We start from the raw sequence: 20,311 nt of genomic DNA on the forward strand, positions 1-20,311 counted from the left end.
CAAGCAAAGAGGAGCAAGAGGAGTGAGAAACTGCCCTATGAGGAAAGATGACCAGATGACCATGAGGCTTTTCAGCTTAGAGGAAACGCGGGTGTAGACTAAGTGGATAAACTTTTCCCCCTCCCTCGTAACATTTGAAGCTGAATGTTGGAAGAGACAAAATACTTCTTAATGCAGAGTTAAACAATGGAATTTGCTCCCACAGGAGGCAGTAATGACTTGGATATCTTTAAAAGATCAGACAAATTCATGGAGGATGAGGCTATCAATGGCTATGAGCTGGGATAGAAATGTTCGACTTTCACTGTCAGATGCATGATACCTCTGAATGCCAGTTGCTGGGGCTCACAAACAGGGAGAGCTCTTGTGCTCAGGTCCTGCTGGTGGGTTCATCTGGTTGGCCTCTGTGAGAACAGGATGCTAGACTACATGGGCCACTGGCAGCAGGCTTATAGTATTATGAAACGGAGAGAATGGGAATAGAAGCAACTAGCATCACATGACTGGGAAAAAGGAGTCTGGAAAACTACTCCCCAGATATTCAACTCTTGGCAGGATTTAACTTTCTGTCCAAGGCTCTCATGGGTTGCTTGTATAAATTCATCAGATTCTGGTGGAATTTATGGAGACAGAAGAAAATGGGAATAAACCTGGCCTCATGGGAGCAGCTGTCTAAAAATAAATAAGGGGTTTCCACTAATCCCAATTTCAAGTCAAAGCCTATGCTGTTACCTCACCTGTTGACATCACAGAGATGCTTACATGGTCCAGGCATTTCTCTTTGTCTCCAGGACTCCTGAGCTAAAGGGAGAGAGGGTGTCCTTGAGACAGAGGAGTTGCTTTTCGCGATGGAGGTGACTAGGTATCAGTTCTCTAGGTCAGCCAACAGTTCTGAGGAAAGGTAAATAGATAACCTTGGGGATGGAGTGAGGCAGGAAGGGGAGATGGAAAATCAAGGTGTCATTCAATATTGATTGGTGGCAGCTGAAAGATGTGTCTTGCTCAAACTTCAAAAGTTGAAGGTAATTAAAATATGGGGTTTGGATGTAATGGGAAAGATGATACATTCTGTCAAAAGATGCTCCTTATGGAAGGGAACAGACGGCCACACCCATCATCCAAGAGCATTGGCCATGCTGGCTGAGGCTGATGGGAGTTTTCTAGCAGCAACCCTAAAGGAGAGGGACCCAATGTTCCCTGTATTCACAGCTGCGAATCTCGTGAAGCATGTTTTATTTGGGAATCTGATACATTCACCAACCAACTGATTTTGTTTCAGGGTCCTTGCTCACTACAGCGAGGTGTCGTTGTTACTGGAAGGGCGGTCGGATTTTCCAGAAGAGCTGAAAGGCACCAAAAAGGGAATGTTGTACCTCACCCAGTACAAAGTAAGAAGGCTTGAGGGGTGAGGCAGGCTGGCCATAATATAATAAGAGAGCTCATAGCACCTCCCTCACTGTTGGTAGGTGAACCTCTGACATCGCCTTGAGCTTGGGAGTCCCAGACCACAGCGTGAGGCACCCACCTCAGGCTGCTGGTTTTGGGTGTCATTGAAGCACAGAATGTTTTAATTATGGATGACTGAATGAATGAATAGTTTATTGTTCTTTGGCCATGGAGGCCTATCACATAAACACCCTCACACTAATGCACACATCCCAAAGCACCTGTAAGCATCAAAATAAGTGTGCACACAATATATCCCCGCCCCTATTCTCCTTGCAGAAATGGAGAAGGGGGATTTTTTGAGCTGTGCCACCTTTAGTTCCTTGCAACACTCCTCACTGCTTTTTGAATGGCTTCTTGATTGCTTCCCTAGATGATCTTCCAGCACAAAGATAAGGGATCCACCATCATTCGTTTCCCGCTGCAGCTCCTAGGAGATTGTGTCCTAGAGGAAGAGTCGGGCTCCAAGCCCCAGCATATCAAAGGAACCCTGAGTATGTATCACCACCTTGAGTCTATCGGCTGCTGTGTGTGATAGTTCTCAAAATGGGAGAGAACTCCCTCTGATAGGTTATTATAGGAATGGAGGAAGCTGCCATATACTGAATCAGACCATTGATCTATTTAGCTCAGAATTCTTCAACATCATTCATTGCAGGCCTTATTGTCTTTGCAAAGGTAGAATCATAGCTTTTTACATAGCAATATATGTTGGCACAGATTACAACACAGGTGGCGCTGTGGTCTAAACCACTTAGTCTTGCCGATCAGAAGGTTAGCAGTTCGAATCTCTGCAATGGGGTGAGCTTCCTTTGCTGTGTGTCCTGCCAACCTAACAGTTCAAAAGCACGCCAGTGCAAGTAGATAAATAGGTACTGCTGCAGCAGGAAGGTAAACGGCATATCCATTTTCTCTGCTTTCCGTCACGGTGTGGCATTGCACCAGAAGTGGTTTAGTCATGCTGGCCACAGAAAAGCTGCCAGTGGACAAACGCCGGCTCCCTCGGCCTGAAAGCGAGATGAGTGCCACAACCCCATAGTCGCCCTTGACTGGACTTTACCATCCAGGGGTCCTTTACCTTTTACCTTTACAACATGAGCCCAATGTCTTACTGTAGCCTTTTCTCCCTAGCATCCACCCAAGGGGTCCTTGTCTTCAAATTTACCTTCCAGTACGGAGCGTCTGATTGCCTAAACACAATAAAGGGTCTGATTGATGCAGGTGAGGAACTAGACTGAAAGGCCCATCCTTTGTTGGATATCAAAGGCCCACTCCTTCCTCTCTGTCCCATTTAAAAGGCAGGGGCCACCAACTGGAGGGAACGTTTGCCCAAAGGGCAGGACAGTTTTATGTTAGGATGTGCCTTTAATTGGGAACTGGGTCCATTGCAAAAGAGGTGCGGAACCTTTTGCAGCCCGAGCTTTCTTTCATTGGTTACTCCAGCTGCTACATTCCAGTGGTGGGTGGGGCAAGAGGGGGAAAGTGGGTGGAGCAATAGAGGTGACTCTTAGCTTTGTAAAATAGACCACAGTCCAGCCACACAAATGTGAGAAATTATTATTTGTTATATATTTTTTTAAAAAGAAATTTTTATTAAGATTTTAAAGATTACAGAAAAAAAGAGATAAAAGTAATAACAATTAAAAAAAGAAAAAACAGTACATATATATAAAAAACATCATCAAAAACCATAAAACAGGAAAAAAGATAAAAAAACCAGTCAAACCTGTATATCACTTGCTTACATTCACTTATTTCCTTGACCTCCTCACGCCTCCCATTTTTGTATTCTAATTCAATTTGTTATTTCAGCAAATCCTTCCAACCTTATTTTTATCTTAATAATTTGTCTTAATATACTATAATTTTACATTCTCTCTTTCACCAACTCATTTTTACTTAATCCTTTATGTCATTTCTACTAAAACCACATAATTTTCTTTTCCCAACATCTTTCTAACAATCCTTAATTTTGCAATATTTTTGAAGATAAACTTTGAATTTTTTCCAATCTTCTTCCACCGACTCTTCTCCTTGGTCCCGGATTCTGCCAGTCATCTCAGCCAGTTCCATGTACTCCATCACCTTCATCTGCCATTCTTCCCGGGTGGGTAGATCTTGTGTCTTCCAATACTTTGCGATGAGTATTCTTGCTGCTGTTGTGGCGTACATAAAAAAGGTTCTATCCTCCTTTCGCACCAATTGGCCGACCATGCCCAAGAGAAAGACCTCTGGTTTCTTCTGGAAGGTATATTTAAATACCTTTTTCATTTCATTATAGATCATCTCCCAGAAGGTCTTAATCTTTGGGCATGTCCACCAAAGGTGAAAGAATGTACCTTCAACCTCTTTACATTTCCAACATTTATTATCGGGCAAATGATAGATTTTTGCAAGCTTGACTGGTGTCATGTACCACCTGTATATCATTTTCATAATATTTTCTCTTAAGGCATTACATGCCGTAAACTTCATACCTGTGGTCCATAACTGTTCCCAGTCAGCCAGCATAATGTTATGTCCAACATCTTGTGCCCATTTAATCATAACAGATTTAACCATTTCATCCTGAGTGTTCCATTTCAACAGCAAGTTATACATTCTTGACAAATTCTTAGTTTTGGGATCTAACAATTCTGTTTCCAATTTTGATTTTTCCACCTGAAAACCAATTTTCTTGTCCAAATTGTAAGCCTCCATTATTTGATAATAATGAAGCCAATCTCGTACTTTGTTTTTTAGTTTATCAAAACTCTGCAGTTTTAATCTGTCTCCTTCTTGCTCCAAAATTTCCCAATATTTCGGCCAATTTGTCTCCATATTAAGTTTTTTCAGAGCCTTAGCCTCCATTGGTGACAACCACCTTGGCGTTTTACTTTCAAACAAGTCCTTATATCTTATCCAAACATTAAACAGTGCTTTCCTGACAATATGGTTTTTAAACGCTTTGTGTGCTTTAACCTTATCATACCACCCAAACACATTATTGAAACCTTCTAAATCCAAAATTTTTTTTAAAATAATATTTATTAAAGATTTTCAAATATAACAAAAAAAAAAAAAGAAAAACATCCAAATTTAAGGCCTTATTTTCAATATCATCTTTCCAGGACTTCCCCCTCCCCACCCCCTCTTATATTCCAATTTTTTCAAATAGATTCAACAAATTCTTACCCCAAATTTTAAAATTATTATCATTAACCCAATTTAAAAAATATTTTCCCATCCCCTAAAATCGACCTGTTCCTTCCACGAGTTCCCCTCTTTAATATAAGATACAGATTAACATAAAAAAAATTAAAAAAAGAATAAAATATAATTTGACACCCTTTGGATTCCAAATTTCCCTCCCCCCTTTCCCGGTTGCGTTCCCAATGTCCATCAATATCTACTGTCTCCTGGAGCTCCCACATCTAAGCCATAATCCTTCACCAGTCCGCTTTGCCGTCTTTTTAATAGTCTTTACCGTCTTTTAATCATCTTTAATTTCAAATGTCCAATCTTAGAAGGGGTCTATCTTCCAACTTTGTCCAGTTCTTATTTTTCTTGTTATTCTTGTTGTTCTCTCTTCTCCTCTTTTTTTTTTTCTTTTTCCCCCTGCTCTCCTGCACAAATGTTCTAATTCCAAAAAGCTTGTAATTCCTCTACAGAGGTTTTGTTATTCAGGAACAAAACATTACGTCAAGTCCCTTCCATTCTTCAATAGATAAATCTATTGTCTCCTTTAGTGTGTAGACCTCTGTAGACAAAATAGTGTTCCATTTCTGCAGTTTCCCAGGAGATAAAATGTCCGATTCAAATTCCATACCAGCGATACTTGTAATAACCCACAGCTCCTCTAGAGGGTTTATAGTAACTCAGTTTCATTCCCGATCTCACCCACCAGTCAAAGTAACTTATTATTCCTTGTTTTAAACAGTTTATATCCAATTTATAACAAATGTAACCAGCAAAGTCCTCGTAACAAAGTTCTCTTTTTGTTCTTCAGTTTAGGCAGCTCCTTTGACAGCTGTCAAAACCTCTATTTCTCCTCTCCAGGCGCTCTCACGGATCGCTCCCGGGGCTTCGGGGGGGGGTTGTATTTTAATTCACATTCCACTCTTCTCCTCCAGCCCAGCTTATAATTTTCCATCGCGAAATTAATATCTTTATCAAAAAAAAAAAGGTTGCACTCGATCTTAGTTGTCAGGTCCTTTGCTTTAGCTCCTCTACAACAGGGGGGAGGTTGACTTCCTTTTTATACCTCCCCCGAATTTAAGAAAAAATTTATTCCCCTTTTTAATCCAAGTTCCAATTACTCACGGGTTATTCTTTTAAGTCCAGATTTCCAATGGAAGAAGTCAGCGCTCTCCGCCAAATGGCATGCGGCTTCGCTCGGCAGGGGAAGCGGAGGACTCACAGCACCACCCCCCCGTCACCCGCTCCGCAGCCTTTAAAAAGGCTCCTTCGCGTGGTCGGGGGGGCGCAAACGGTGCCCGCCGAGTCACCATGCCCATGGGTTTCAGCGCCCATGGTTTTTGAGGGTCCCCGCGTCGCCGACGCGGTAGAACCCAGCCCCTGCCGAGCAGGCTCCCTCCGGAGCTCGGAGGGAGTCCGCCATTCGGCGATGGCGCCAACCCGGAAGTCCTTCTAAATCCAAAATAGCTGTGTTTTCAAGAAGCAGCCATTCTTTCAGCCAGCAAAAAGCAGCTGATTCATAATAAAGCTTCAAGTCTGGCAGGGCAAATCCACCTCTTTCTTTAGCATCAGTTAAAATCTTAAATTTTATTCGAGGTTTCTTGCCCTGCCAGACAAATCTAGAGATATCTCTCTGCCATTTCTTGAAACAGTCCATCTTATCCAAAATTTGCAATGTTTGAAACAAATATAACATCCTTGGCAATACATTCATCTTTATCGCAGCAATTCGGCCTAGCAATGATAACTTCAAATAAATTATTATTTGTTATATCTGCTTTGATTTTTTTTTTAAATTGATTTTATCCTGGCTTTTTAAATCATGGTTCTTTGTGTATTTCTCTGTGTATTTTAGTCATGATTTATATAGAATTGGACTTCTTGTACACTGTTTGGGGAATTGTTTAGCAAGGAGTTTATAAATTTTCTAAATGAAACAAAGATGCATACAAAATGCATACAAGTGTTGCGTGTGTGCTTGTGAATCTATATATCTATATCTATATCTATATCAGACATGCTTTTCTGTCTTCCGCCTTTTTGATAATCTAACAGACATACTGAGAGAAGGGACGAACCTCCAAGAATACCCCACCGCTTCCATCTATACCTATGCCTACCCCTCTGCACCCCGGGCAGCCCGTAAGTGCACCAATGGTCTCCTTTGGATAGTGGGTGCAAGTTGGCCTACTAAGGAAGCTCAGACTCCCGGCCTCTTAATGCGCAGCTGAAGAGCAGATGGGCTCTCAACTGACTCTGTTATCAAATCCAGTGCTGTGCTGCTGCTGCTCCTACTGCTGCTGCTGTTTAACTAAGGCTGGCAATGGTAGTTTGTTCAGGGCGCTGAGAGTTGCCGGGAGATCCCTGTTCCCCTCACAGAGCGGCAACTGTTTCCTCCTTTAATTCATAGACTTTATGTATGCTTTGTGTTCCTGATCCCAGTTTTCAATAGGTGCTTGTCCTTCTCTCCACAGGTTCTCTCAGCATGCTCCCCCTGTGGCCTCCCCCTTACCCTGGCCCACCAGACCTCCCCCCTCCCTATTCCGAAGTGGAAGGAACGTCTCCAAGAGGGAGCAGGGGCCCAGGTAAAATCAGCTGGCCCAGCGCTAGCTCCTGGCATCCATGGGCAGTTGCCAGGCAGGGCCCACTAGTCAGGGCTGAATTAAGACCTTTAAGACCCTAAGCACTTAAAAGGTTTTGGTGCCCCCATATGTATCTAATTCAAAATAGATAGATAGATAGATAGAGAGAGAGAGAGAGAGAGAGAGAGAGAGAGAATTAAGCTTTTGCTTAATGGTTAATCCAACCCTGCCACCAGTACGAGCGCTTATGCCAGCCCTTCCTTGTCAGGCTGCTGAATGTACACGCCTCCATTTTAATTCCCTGCAAATGCTCCAATGTTGGCTGCTCCAGGGCATTGTGGGGAATTAAAATGGCAGCTCCCGGACATCCTTGAAGTACAGGGGCTGCCACACCACCAGTTCCAGGTAAGCCTAAGTAGCTCCACCAGGGGGCACTCTCAACCAAGAGCTGCCCTTGTAAAGCAGCATATACTAGGTCTGGGCTGGGGAGCCTGTGGTCCTCTAGAGGCCACTGGACTCCAGCTACCACCATCCCTGATTTCTGGCCATGCTAGCTAGGGCTGATGCGAGTCCCAACATCACCCAGAAGGCCACAGGTTCCTTATCCCTGTCAACTGTGCTCATGTCCTTCAACCTAGTCGCATCTTTGGTTCTGGAAATGTTCTTTGCCAGAGGAGTTGAACGTGAAATAGTTTATTAAAACTATGTACAACAGGTCTTCTCTCCTTCAGTGACTTTCTCCCTCAGCTTCCAGCCCTGCTGCTTAAACTCCTTAACTAGATATAGGAGGTGCCCTTAAAGGTATACTCCCGTTTATCCTTACACCTGAAAAATCATAGTTCTTCACTCGGCACAGTATAGCAGCAGAGTGACCAAAGAGGCTGAGACTCCTCTCTGGCAATTTGAACATTTGCATAGTTTGGCCAACCATGTTGTACAAACCAAGGCTGTGTACCATACATTTAAAGCACCCCCCAAAGAATCATGGGAATGGTAGTTTAACCCCAATTAGATGCAATTCTCAGCATCTTTGAAAAAACTACAGTTCCCAGGATTCTTTGTTGTGGGAAGGGAAATGCATTTTAAATGAACACAGGTCATGGTCAGGACTGACTGGTCTGGCTGCTTTGAGCCATTCTGGGCCTAGAGGGCAGAACAGGATATGAATTCAGTGAAGGAATAAACTATTTTTTAAAAAAGTGGCATAGGGGAGCATTGGATGATGTGGATATTTTCTCTCCCTCCCTCCTACAGAGATCCACGGGGGCTGCTGTCACTGCGGAGGACAGAGGATCCAGGATCATGTTAACAGGCAGGACTGAGGAACAAGTGCATAAATGTACTTTTCTTTAAAATTGTATCCGGTTTTTAACTTTTATCTTTTCATTTCCTCTTCCAAGATTTCCTGGTAGGCCAGCGATTCTGCTGGGCAAGCAACCAAGGGTTTCCAAACATAAGAACTTAAAAACAGAAGAATAGACATGCTAGATCAGGCCAGTGGCCCACCAAGTCCACCATCCTGGTCTCCCTACCAGATGCCCCCATGAGAAGCCCACAAGCGGGACCTGAGCACAACAGGATTTCCCCCTGAGTGATTCCCAGATGCTCTGTCTCTGACAGTGGAGGGAGGACTGTGGAAGCAAGTCCGGCAGTCATGACTCGGGCTTCATCCACCAAATCTTTGGATTTGTTTTATGGAATGTCTATGCTGCAGTGATTTGGAGCCTGTAAATATAAAGAAAGAAGAACACAAGGGCTGGCATAAAAAAAAAAAAAACCACAAACACCACAGCTTTAATTTGGAGAGTGACTCCAAAGGTTGCACAAGTGCCACACTCCCCTCTTATCTGTGACTTGGGCAGACCCAGCACCTCAGCTCTGTGTCCCTTTTTATACTTTGCATGCTGATTGCAGCATCTGGGCTTGATGAGGCATGTGACCCTCACCTGTTCCAAGCCTACTCCAGCTGAGGAATCACACACCTTCTCCCAGAGCTAGTGAGCCCCACCTGGCCAGCTAGGGAGCTGGGCTGTGGACCATTGCCTGCCTCAGCCTCCCTACGCCTCAGAGCCTGCCGTGTTTGTGTCTGGCTCTGGTGATGGTCCTGCTGCTCTGGTTCCTGTTCACGGACCCCCAGCCCCTCGTCATCCTCCGTCACCCTGTGAGTACTTCCTATACCAACCTCTCCTTCCCCACCCCCAGCTTGCCCCGGTGTGTCCAAGCTGGGATCCTCTTCCTCATCTTCCTCCTCCCCATTGTCCTGCCAGTTCATGACCCTTAGGAAGGTTTGCCTTTAAATGTGAACTGAATTCAGTTTCTCTCCCCTCCCCCACCCCTGTGTGGTTCAGGTGTGCAGACACAGTAGCAGATCCGGCAACAAAATGTTTCTTGTCTCTCACCCAGGGCCAGTGCAGGGTGAGGCCACAACCTCAAATGTGGAAGCCCCTGAGGTGGTGTTCCTGAGGGCACCCTGTCTGCCTCCACCATTGATTTCATGAGATGTTGCCAAAACCACGGGCATTTTGAGGAGCTTGTGAGATCTCACCCCTCTTGCCTGAAGTGGCAAAACGGGATGCAGCGCCCCCACTTCCACTGATAGGATGACAAGGCGCCACCTTCCTCTACCTTCTGCCTAGGTTTGTTTGTGGAGTTGGCATTTGCATCCCCGGCCCAACGCTGGCCAGAAAGTTCAGGTAGTCACAAGGACGCCTGTTCTCGCCAAAAGTTGGCGTCTCCCCTTGCCAAAGTAAATTTTGCATTGGACAATCATTATCTAATCTGATTGGAGTGCAACACATTCTGTTCATACAAACAATTTCTTAGAAGAAACTAACTGCAAGTTGCGTTATGGATGGCAGTACCCCCAAATGTCTAAAACGCTATGCATTCCTCACTTCCCCAATCAGGGTGAAGTTCTAGGGGTGGAAGTAGCTGGGTTTGTCTTGGCTTTTGAGGAGAGATCACTGTAGGCTTGTGGTGTTTTGTAAACAAAACAAATACGTATTAGAAAATGTACAAGTAGAGAAGAACTGAAGGCAAGCAACATAAGCAGGCGGTAGACCCCTTGCTTCACATCAGATCTTCCTTGGGAGAGATACACAACACCCAGATGAGGCTAGCTGAAAAGGTCTTAGTAGTTGCTCCCAGACTTTGGAATACCTTTCCTAGAGAGGCTAGACTGGCTTCCTCCTCTTTGTTCTTCCACCGACAAGTGAAGACTATTGTATTCCTGCAGGCTTTTGGGAACTGGAAAGGGCTTTAAACAGTGCTGCACTGTTTTTAATATCTGTATTTTAACTGGGCTTTTTTTCTATTGCTTTAATTTTATTATAGTTTAATTACTCTTTAGCTATTATTTTTTTCTTTTTTTTAGCTTTCTGTGTTTTATTCATGCTCATTTTAATTTTTGTGAGTTTCCTGGAGTCCCAGTTCTGGGAGAAAGTTGGGATATAAAATAAATATGATAAAAATAACAGTAGTCCATTAAGGCAAATGAGGTGCTGCCCCACCAAAATTCAGCCAGCCCCCACTTCCCTGCCTTCTTACTTACAACTAATCAGGGGAGGCTCTGCCTGTCGTTGGCTCTCGCTCCACCCATTGGTCTCCCTACCTTTTGCCCTATGAATCCCAATGGGCACTACATCCGAGGATGCTTCCATCCTTTAGCTCACAGCTCGCTCTCTCTGTCTTGCTGTTACATCGCAGCTGCTTTGTCCATTACTTCACACAAGCACTCCTACCTTCTCTAAACTCCAATGGCTTTTTTCATTTAAAGCCTCCCAGACTTATTTATCCTTATTCTGAGGTTGCTCTTGAGGGCAAAAACCAGTGTGGTGTAGTGGTTAGTGTGTTGGACTAGGACTTGGGAAACCAGAGCTCGGATCCCCGGTCTGCCATGAAGCTCAGTGGGTGATCTTGAGCCAGTCACTGTCTCTCAGCCTAGCCTACTTCGCAGGGTTCTTGTGAGGATAAATTGAGGAGGAAGAGAACCATGCAGGCCTCCTTGAGCTCCTTGGAGGAAATGTTGGGGTATCAATGCAATCCTTTGCTTGGCATCCGTCTGTCTCAGGAGACAATGGAGAAGTCAAACTGTTGGCAGGTTGCAGCACCTGCTGTGGTCGTAGAGACCAATGTAGGAGAGACATGTTTTGTTGCAGCTGGGGCAGACAAAGGCATCCAGCTGAGCTGCTGCAGATGAGCGCCCATACCTTACGCCAATCAAGTTGAGCTTATAACTTGTAACTGCTGCCTCCTGCCTTGTTTTTGCTGAAGTTACCTCTCCGGGATACAAGCTCGGGCAGTGTGTATGGAGGTCTTGAGCTGCTTAGACGACAATAAGGAAATATATTTATTTTTTTGAATTTATATATTGCATTTCCTCCTCAAGGAACCCTGGGCAGCAAATAGGTACAATGATTAAAAACAAACAGAGAGTAAAAACATTCTAAAAAGTTTAAAACATTCTAAAAACAATAACAATTTTAAAAGAATCTATAAGCGGTTGCAGATTTTAAACATTCTAAAAGCAATTGCGTGGCAATCCCGCCCCATCCCAAAGATGAAGTAAATAACGACACCGGACACCAGAATTTTAGGTTAATGGGCGAAAATGGCCACAACTTGATTGATTACAGGTAAGAGTGGTATTGGCTTTAGGCATTGGCCCTACCAGGCTATCCGGTCTAACCGGGAAGGGTTAAGCACCAACCGGGGGAGCCCCCGAGATGCACATCCCTGGGCGCTCCCCAGGGGGTTACCGCTCGGGGGCACGCTTTAGGCCCTAGCCTCCGTAGGTTTCGGACGAGGCGACGCCCCCCGGAGTCCTTTAACGAACTACCCTTCAAGCTTTTGGGGGAGGTGATGGCGTTCCTCCCCCCCGACCTCATTTCCATAACAATACCCCTGCCAATGCCTAACCGCCAAGACCGAGGAGTTGTGACGTTTTGCTAGGAGGTAGGCGAAAAAACCAAGTGGCATTAAAAGCAGCCAATTAGCCAAATGGAAAAACTCCTACCAGGCCCCTTGCAGCGACCAGCCGAAGCCCATAAAAGGTAAAGGTAAAGGTACCCCTGCCCATACGGGCCAGTCTTGACAGACTCTGGGGTTGTGCGCCCATCTCACTTAAGAGGCCAGGGGCCAGCGCTGTCCGGAGACACTTCCGGGTCACGTGGCCAGCGTGACATCGCTGCTCTGGCGAGCCAGAGTCGCACACGGAAACGCCGTTTACCTTCCCGCTGGTAAGCGGTCCCTATTTATCTACTTGCACCCGGAGGTGCTTTCGAACTGCTAGGTTGGCAGGCGCTGGGACCGAGCAGCGGGAGCGCACCCCGCCGCAGGGATTCGAACCGCCGACCTTTCGATCGGCAAGCCCTAGGCGCTGAGGCTTTAACCCACAGCGCCACCTGCGTCCAAGCCCATAGCAAAGTCCAAATGCAAACCTAGAGGGCGGGTGGGTGGGAAACCGCTGCAGCTGTGGGGACGAAAAGGGGCGAGCCAGGGCTGCCCCGACCTTAAGTGATCCCAGGAAGCCCGCCCACGCCGGCAGCCGATTGGCTGCCGCTATGGGCGGTGAATATGAATGTGGTGGGGGAATCCCTGCTTCTCGCGGGGCTGCTGCTGGCCCCGCGAGATTGATGATGGGGGCGTGGGCCCGCAACCCCACCCCCTCTTTAGGTCGGTAGTGGCCTTACATTTAAAAGCATTCTTCCAGGCAGTGATTATGAGGGGGTTGCCTGATCGGGATGGTTGAAATTTCTCAAGAGTAAACAGAGAGAGTTTTGACCAATGATGGCTGCTGAAGCCTTCAGTGCCAAAAAGCTGTGTTGGGTTGTGCTGGAAGTCTGTTTCCCAGAAATGCGCATCATTAAAATGTGCTGTCAGGAAATTTTGGCTACCCAGCAAAACAACAAACAGAACCCTGCTCCGCCTTACAACAGATTCAGTCAATTCCTGTGTTCTTTCATCTGGGAAAGGTAGCAAAACTGTTCTTTCTTAACACTCTCATTCCTGCCTTAATTCAGGTCTTCTTTTGGGATGCAGATGATCTTGTGTGTCACTTTTGAGGCAATAGAAATGAGAGAACGAGCATTTTCCACAAAAGCTTCCCCTGCTACAATTATGGAGTGCATTTCTAGGATGCTTTGGGGGAAGAAGCCATGACTGTTTACAGTGGTATGATACTGCTTTAAATCTATAGTCCAAATGAGGCCAATATCATGCTCTGGTCTGACACTGGGTAAGAGAAAGAGGTAACAATGGTCAGATGTTGCAGGACCTCAGATAGCTCCAGGTGAGCAAGACTGGGGCCTCTTCACCCTCACCCGCTTGTGGAGAACTTCAGAGCCTTAAAGGGCTGAACCCTGTGGCCAGGTAAAAGGTAAAGGGGCCCCTGACCATTAGGTCCAGTCGTGGCCGACTCTGGGGTTGTGGCACTCATCTCGCTTTATTGGCCAAGGGAGCTGGCGTACAGCTTCTGGGTCATGTGGCCAGCATGACTAAGCCACTTCTGGCGAACCAGAGCAGCACACGGAAACGCCGTTTACCTTCCCACTGGAGTGGTACCTATTTATCTACTTGCACTTTGACATGCTTTTGAACTGCTAGGTTGGCAGGAGCAGGGACCGAGCAATGGGAGCTCACCCTGTGATGTACTGCGGGAGGCATCTCATTCCTCAGGCCCAGGGGAAGGTGCCTGCGAGGGTCCAGGTTCTGGTGGTCTGCAAGGTTCTTCTGGGTGCTCCCATCCAACATCCTCAGGTGCAGTGGATATTCTGATCCTCAGCAGGTCAATTCAGAGATCCAGCTTCTTAGCTGCCACATCTACAGCAGTGTTTTTCAAACTCGGGTCGCAAGCTGTTGGACTACAACTCCCATCATGCCTAGCTAGCAGGACAAATGGTCAGGGATGATGGGAATTTAAAAGGCTGCTTTAAAGAGATGGGGCTGATAATGTTATGTATAGCGTTCCTACCCTGCATTTTAGCTAGAAAGGCTGTCAAAGCAGCTTAAAAAGGTCTGTGACTGGATTGTAGCCTATCGTACAAAAAGTAGAATCGGATCCATTTTCTGCCCACTTTTTGTTCTGGCTCTGACCACCACAGCCATGCGGCCCCCAGAAAGCTTCTTATGAAGGAATGAGGTCCTTGCAGAGAATAGGATGCCTGGCCTCTGCTACAAAGGATCCAGGCATTTGTCCCATTTGAAAAACACTTTCCAACATACATGTATGTGGGCGTTCTTAGTATGAGCACCCATGGTTTTCTTTTTTGTCATTCCTAACGAAATTCCAGCTTCTGTTTTTTCTTGGCTCGAAGGTCTCTGCTGAGTCAGGTCTTTTTTTAGAGCTTTGGCTGATTACGACTTGTGTCAATATTTACTTAGCGCCTGTCCGATTGTGTGCCTTTCCCATTTCTCCTTTTTGATCTATAATTTCCAAGAACAGAATGCTAAAATAGAGTGTTCTGTGTCTGTGTGTCCATGTGTGTGTGTGTGTGCATTGGGGAGAATCTAAGTTATGTAGAGGAGAAATATAGGCTGTGTGTGTGCGCGTGTGTGTGAAGGGTTGAAAAGCCCAGCGCTCAGGACAAGGGTGTTCCCCGCATACCCATCTGCCTTTTCTCTTGGGGCTCCATTCTTTCCCAAATGTGTCCAAGCATTTTTCTCCAATCAGACAATGTTTAAAGAGCTTTATCCAAGCAAATAGAGAACACTGTGGCTCTATATCCTGGACTGGGCCTTGCTCTTCTTTGCCAGGTACTGCTCATTATCAACAAATAGTTTTGCCCCAGCCCTGCAAATGCTTCAACTAGGGGAGGGGGGACTTTTTTTCAGCCCAAGGGCCACATTCACTCAGGGGAAACCTTCTGGGAGCCATATTGATCACTACAGCACACAGAAAAGGACCTTTAGCAAAGTCCAGAGGGGAAAAAAAAGAAATCTTGACAACTCTTTACTGAGCAAACTGAATGAAAACAGTGTATAATTTGATGAGAAAGGAACAGAGAGTGTTTTGTTTTTCTTATCTCAGGCTTTACACATAGCTGGAAGGCATGCAACAGAAACATACAGAGGAAAAACTTCCTCAGAACTATGCAGCTAATCAGAACTCATGCTACCACAGTGAAGATCAAGCTACTCTCTGCCTGGCTGCCAAGCAACACCTCCACAATACATCCTTGGTTGGCATGATTTAATATTAACAGAAATAACCCTTAAATTGCCCATTGAATGATCCCTACTGTTGGACTTCCATCAAGGACAAGTGGGGTTATGGCTTGGAATAAAGAGGAAGTCTCCCCCCCTTCCATGCCATTTTGAATAGGTGCAAGATTCTACACTAGGGTGTTTCTGTAGTTTGGATTTAACACAGTCCTCCTCTCTTCACCCTGGAACTTGCAGCTTCCAAATGGGAAGCTAAGCTCCAGTTCCCAACGCTCTTTGCAGAGCGCAGGGCCCCCTATCAGCAGACAGCATTATTGGGTAGCTTCTAGGTCCCAGGTGGCAGTGACACCTGCCCTGGGATGGGCAAAGGGACTTGAGTCAAAGGGCTGAATCTGGGAGCTGCCCACCATGTCAGCTTTCCGCAATACTCCTCCTCCTGGTGTAGCATGGCTCCAGGATGTTGTAGAGAAACCAGTTTCAGCCTGGAAGGCTGCTCAAAAAGGAGTGTGGCTTTCAGGGTGAAAAAGTTCCCCCACCTTTGCCATAAGTTTGCAGCTTGGTGCTGGAGGTCTCAGCTGACGCCTTGAATTCTCGGCCAAAGAAGCAATGGTTAGCCTCCAGTTTGGGAAACTGTAGCTTCTATACAGATCTAGCTCCAACCATAAGCAAAACAGACAGGTCCCCTTCATGAAAGGGCCATAGCCCAGTGCTTTGTTTGCAGAAGGTCCCATGTTCAAACCCCAGCATCTCCAAGGAAAAACTAGGAGGTGGCAGAATTGGGGGCAGAAAGGAAGGCCTCTGTCTTGGAAAGCTACAACCAGTCAGATTAGATAACACAGTGTTAGATGGTCCCATAGTGTGACACCTCCTTCTATCCTCCCTATAGACTGGGTCATCAGGGTAATTCCTCTGTGCAAGAGCTGGCCATCAAGGAGAGCCAAAGGCCCATCTAGTGGCCAGTCACATGCTTCTGGGAATCCTGCAATCAGAGCATGAGGGCAATAGCCCTTTCCTGTTTTAGTGTCGCAGCAAGGGCTAAAATCCAGGCTGTGTCACCAATGCAAACCTAATGGTATTCCTAAACCGGTGATGGACTGGTTAAAAGCAGCCTGTCCATAGACTGCTGGACAAGCGTCAAGGCAGTTGCTGCTGTATTGCTACATTAGCAGCAGGCGGGGAAATGCAAAGAGCAGAACTTGCCTGAGGTGGCTGGGCGGACCTTTGCCTCCCCAGACGTTCACCAGCAAGCATGAGGATGAACAAAGGTAAGGGGAGAATGTTGTGTTTTCCAACAATTCCTTTCTGTGTGTTTCTTTAGAGCTGTGCAAGGCAGGTCTCCAAATGAGTGCAAGTCAGCCTCCCTGCCTCCTCCTCCCCAGCTTGGAAGAGCAGGTGGGCTGTTGTGATGAGCAAGAGAATCAAAACGATGAAGGGGCTCGAGGGGTGTCTGTAACAATCTGGAACTTTTTAGTTCCTTACTTTAGACAAAGTAAGGAACCGTATGAGAAAGGTGTACAAAATGATTTGTGGTGTGGAGAAAATGGAGAGAGAAACGTTTTTCTGCCTCTCTCGTAATGCTAGAATTCGGGAATGTTCAGCGGAGTTGAGCGGTTGGGAGGTTCAGACAGACAAAGTCCTTCTTTGCACAGCACACAGTTAGACTGTGAAATTTGCTCCTACAGGATGCAGGGATGGCCAGCAAATTGGATGGCTTTAAAAGAAGTCTAGACAAATTTATGGAGGAGATGGCTGTCACTGGCTACTACTGGAGGAAGTATGCCTCTGAGTGCTAGTTGCTGGAAATCAGAAAGAGAGGAAGCGAGAGCGGGAAGGAGAGCTTTTGTGCTCAGGTTCTGCTTTTGGGCTTCCGATAGGGGTTTCGTTGACCCCTAGACTAGATGGATGCTGGACTAGGTGGGCCTTAGTTCTGATCCGGAAGGGTTCTTCTTCTTTTCTTATGACTGGTCATCCTAACACAGAGAGAAATTGCAGCTGATGACCTAAGGATAGAAGGAACTCTCTCTTTGAGGTGAACCACATAGGCCTTTGGCTCTGAATCACCTGTATTCAAATCTTGTGATATGCCCACAAGAAAATCCCTTCTGGATCCAACCCAAGGCCCATCTAGACCAGTTTCCTGTTCTCATGGTTGCCAACCAGATTTCTAAGAGAAGCCTCCAAGCAGTACCTGAGGGTGGCAGCAGTCTCCCCAGTCTAGATTCCCAGCAGCCGGCATGCAGAAGCACCAGGCTGGCCCAAGGCATTTTGGCACCTGAGGCAAACCACAACATGCCACTCCCCACCAGGGAAGAAGGGGTGAGTGAAGATCTACACCTGGGGAAATCAAATCACCTGATGGCTGAAGGAGAATCAAAGGATGTTGCTGGGGGAAAGAAGCCACACTCAAGGCTGTCCAATGATTTTTTGGGGTGTTACACCAGCACAGCTTGTTTTTACCCTGGTTTGAGAGCTTCTGTCACTATCTGTCCCACAGGATCAGTGTTGGCGTTGACTCTCATTTGGCTGTTGGCAGCGAGGTCTCAGCCCCTCGAAGCGGGGGCCACCAACGAACAGGCCAGCCCCGAAAAGCAGAAGTGTCCCAGCCTGTGTGGTTGCAGTTACGACGAACGCAATGATGAGCTGAGTGTCTACTGCAGCTTGCGAAACCTCACCAGCCTTCCCGAAGACATGCCCAGGGCCGTGAGGATGTTGTGGCTGGAGGGAAACAATTTCACTTCCTTGCCAGCTCTTGCTTTCAGGAACCTCTCCAGCCTGGAATTCCTCAACCTTCAGGGCAGCCACCTGTCAAGCATCGAACAGCATGCCTTCCATGGCTTGGAGGAACTCTACTCCTTGCTCCTCCAACACAACCGGCTGAAGTCGCTGGCCCCCAACATCTTCCTCCATCTGCAGAACCTGGTTTCCCTACATCTCAACAACAACCAGTTTAGCAAGATTGAGGAAGGCGTGTTTGCTGGGCTCTCCAATCTCTGGTACTTGAACCTCGGATGGAACTCCCTGGTGGTCCTGCCGGACAAAGTGTTTCACGATCTACCCAACCTGCGGGAACTGATCCTGGCTGGGAACAAGCTCCACTATCTCCAGCACCAGCTCTTCTACAGCCTCAGTGAGTTGAAAGAGCTGGACCTGAGTGGGAATTCCCTGAAGGGCATCAAGGGCAACATCTTCACGAAGCTGCAGAAGCTGCAGAAGCTTTACCTCAGTCAGAACCAAATCAATGCCATTGCCCCACGGGCTTTCATGGGCATGAAGTCTCTGCGATGGTTGGACTTGTCCCACAACCGCCTCACCATGCTTTTTGAAGACACGTTTGCGGGCCTTTCAAGCCTGCATGTGTTGCGCCTCTCCAACAATTCCATTGCCAGTCTGAGGCCAAGGACCTTCAAAGACCTCCAGTACTTGGAGGAGCTGCAGCTGGGGAACAACAAGCTCAGAAGCCTGCCGGAAAGGGCCTTCGACAAGCTGAGTCAACTGGAGGTTCTCACGCTCAACAACAACCATATCCAAGAGATCAGGGCTGGGGCTTTCCTTGGTCTTTCCAACATGGCTGTGATGAACCTCTCTGGGAACTGCCTTAAGACCATCCCAGATTTTACCTTCAGGGGACTCAGCCAGCTGAACAGCCTCCACTTGGAAAACAGCTGCCTCAGCAGGATAAGGCCACAGATGTTCTCCGACCTTTCCAGCCTCCGGAGGCTCTTCTTGAGACACAACGCCATCTCAGAAATGGAGGACCACAGCCTGAGCGATTTGCACGACCTCCTTGATCTGGACCTCAGGCACAACCAGCTGAGCAGCCTCTCCCCAAACCAGTTTGCAGGCCTCCGGAACTTAGAGTACCTCCTCCTGTCCTCCAACCAACTGCTAGATATCTCTCCTGAAGCCTTCACTCCACTTCTGCGCCTCTCCTGGCTTGACCTCTCCAGCAACTGTTTACAGGCCCTGGAGAGTGACATCTTCCGCTCCTTCCCCAGGCTGGGATATCTGAACATCGGGAACAATTCACTCAGAACCTTCTCAGTGGATTGGCTGAGCCCTTCGCTCGTCCAACTGTGGCTGGAAGGGAACAAGTGGCAATGCAACTGCTCGCTGAAAGGACTTAGAAACTTTGCCCTGCAGCACCCCAGTGTTGTCTTGCGGTACACACAGTCCATCACAGAAGGAGATGCTCCTGTATATACTTATAACAACATCACTTGCCTTAGCCCCGGGGAGGTAGCAGGACTTGATCTTCGGGACATCCAAGACACCCATTTTGCCGATTGCTAAATACTGGTACTTTTTACTTGGTTTCCCCTGCTCCCCCAAAAAAGCGCTTTCTGTATAGTTGGTGTCAGCATGCTCTTCTGGACCCCATGATTTGACTAAATGCATCTCTTGCAGGGGTGGCCCTCAGCCTGATTTTATACGGCCCTTGGGCCTTTGCAAGCGATCAATAAAGACTCCTGGCAAGAGAGGACCGTCCTTCCACTGGTGGGAAGAGAAGAGAGGGAGGTGACAGAAAGAAAGAAAAGAGGGTGGCTCCATTTTAACTCTTTCCTTTCTCCACTACCAGTTTTGGCCCCACTCACAGCGGCCCCTGATGGATTGCCCCAAGGGAAGGCGTCCCTCAACAGAAAAAGGTTGCTCAATGCTCATCCCTGATCTACTGGGAAAGGGGGGGGCGGTCCCACATCTGTGCCTTTCAACACCCCCTTTCCCCTTACTTTCTAGATGCGCTATCCCCTGGAAGGGGCAGCCTGTGGGGTGGGTGGGAAGATTTTCATAAGGTTTCCATTTCAGCGGGCAGTCTCAGGTGTGGGTGGGTGTGTTTCCTCCCCCGGCACTATTAGGATAGTTGGTCTGCCGTAGTCAAAACAAAATTAAAAAAATGCATAAAAATTAAAAAATGCATTCCAGACCAACTAAGCTTGTTATGAACTTTC

At 46.9% G+C, this 20,311-nt stretch overlaps 2 protein-coding genes across 2 annotated transcripts; both read left to right on the plus strand.

Moving 5' to 3' along the window:
* The first annotated feature begins 751 nt into the window (after positions 1 to 751).
* On the plus strand, positions 752 to 8,544 carry LOC307202456 (uncharacterized protein). Its single transcript, XM_079952453.1, has 7 exons — positions 752 to 901; positions 1,280 to 1,388; positions 1,820 to 1,940; positions 2,578 to 2,667; positions 6,679 to 6,765; positions 7,098 to 7,208; positions 8,460 to 8,544. The coding sequence occupies exons 1-7, from the start codon at positions 849 to 851 to the stop codon at positions 8,525 to 8,527; spliced, it is 639 nt and encodes a 212-aa protein (XP_079808579.1). The 5' UTR covers positions 752 to 848; the 3' UTR covers positions 8,528 to 8,544.
* Positions 8,545 to 15,140: 6,596 nt separating this feature from the next.
* Positions 15,141 to 19,771, plus strand: IGFALS (insulin like growth factor binding protein acid labile subunit). The gene is made up of 2 exons (XM_079952386.1): positions 15,141 to 16,630; positions 17,860 to 19,771. Exons 1-2 carry the CDS (start codon positions 16,615 to 16,617, stop codon positions 19,653 to 19,655), a joined length of 1,812 nt encoding a protein of 603 aa, XP_079808512.1. The 5' UTR covers positions 15,141 to 16,614; the 3' UTR covers positions 19,656 to 19,771.
* Positions 19,772 to 20,311: the final 540 nt, after the last annotated feature.

This window comes from Podarcis cretensis (genome assembly GCF_951804945.1).
Source record: "Podarcis cretensis genome assembly, chromosome: 14".
NCBI lineage: Eukaryota > Metazoa > Chordata > Lepidosauria > Squamata > Lacertidae > Podarcis > Podarcis cretensis.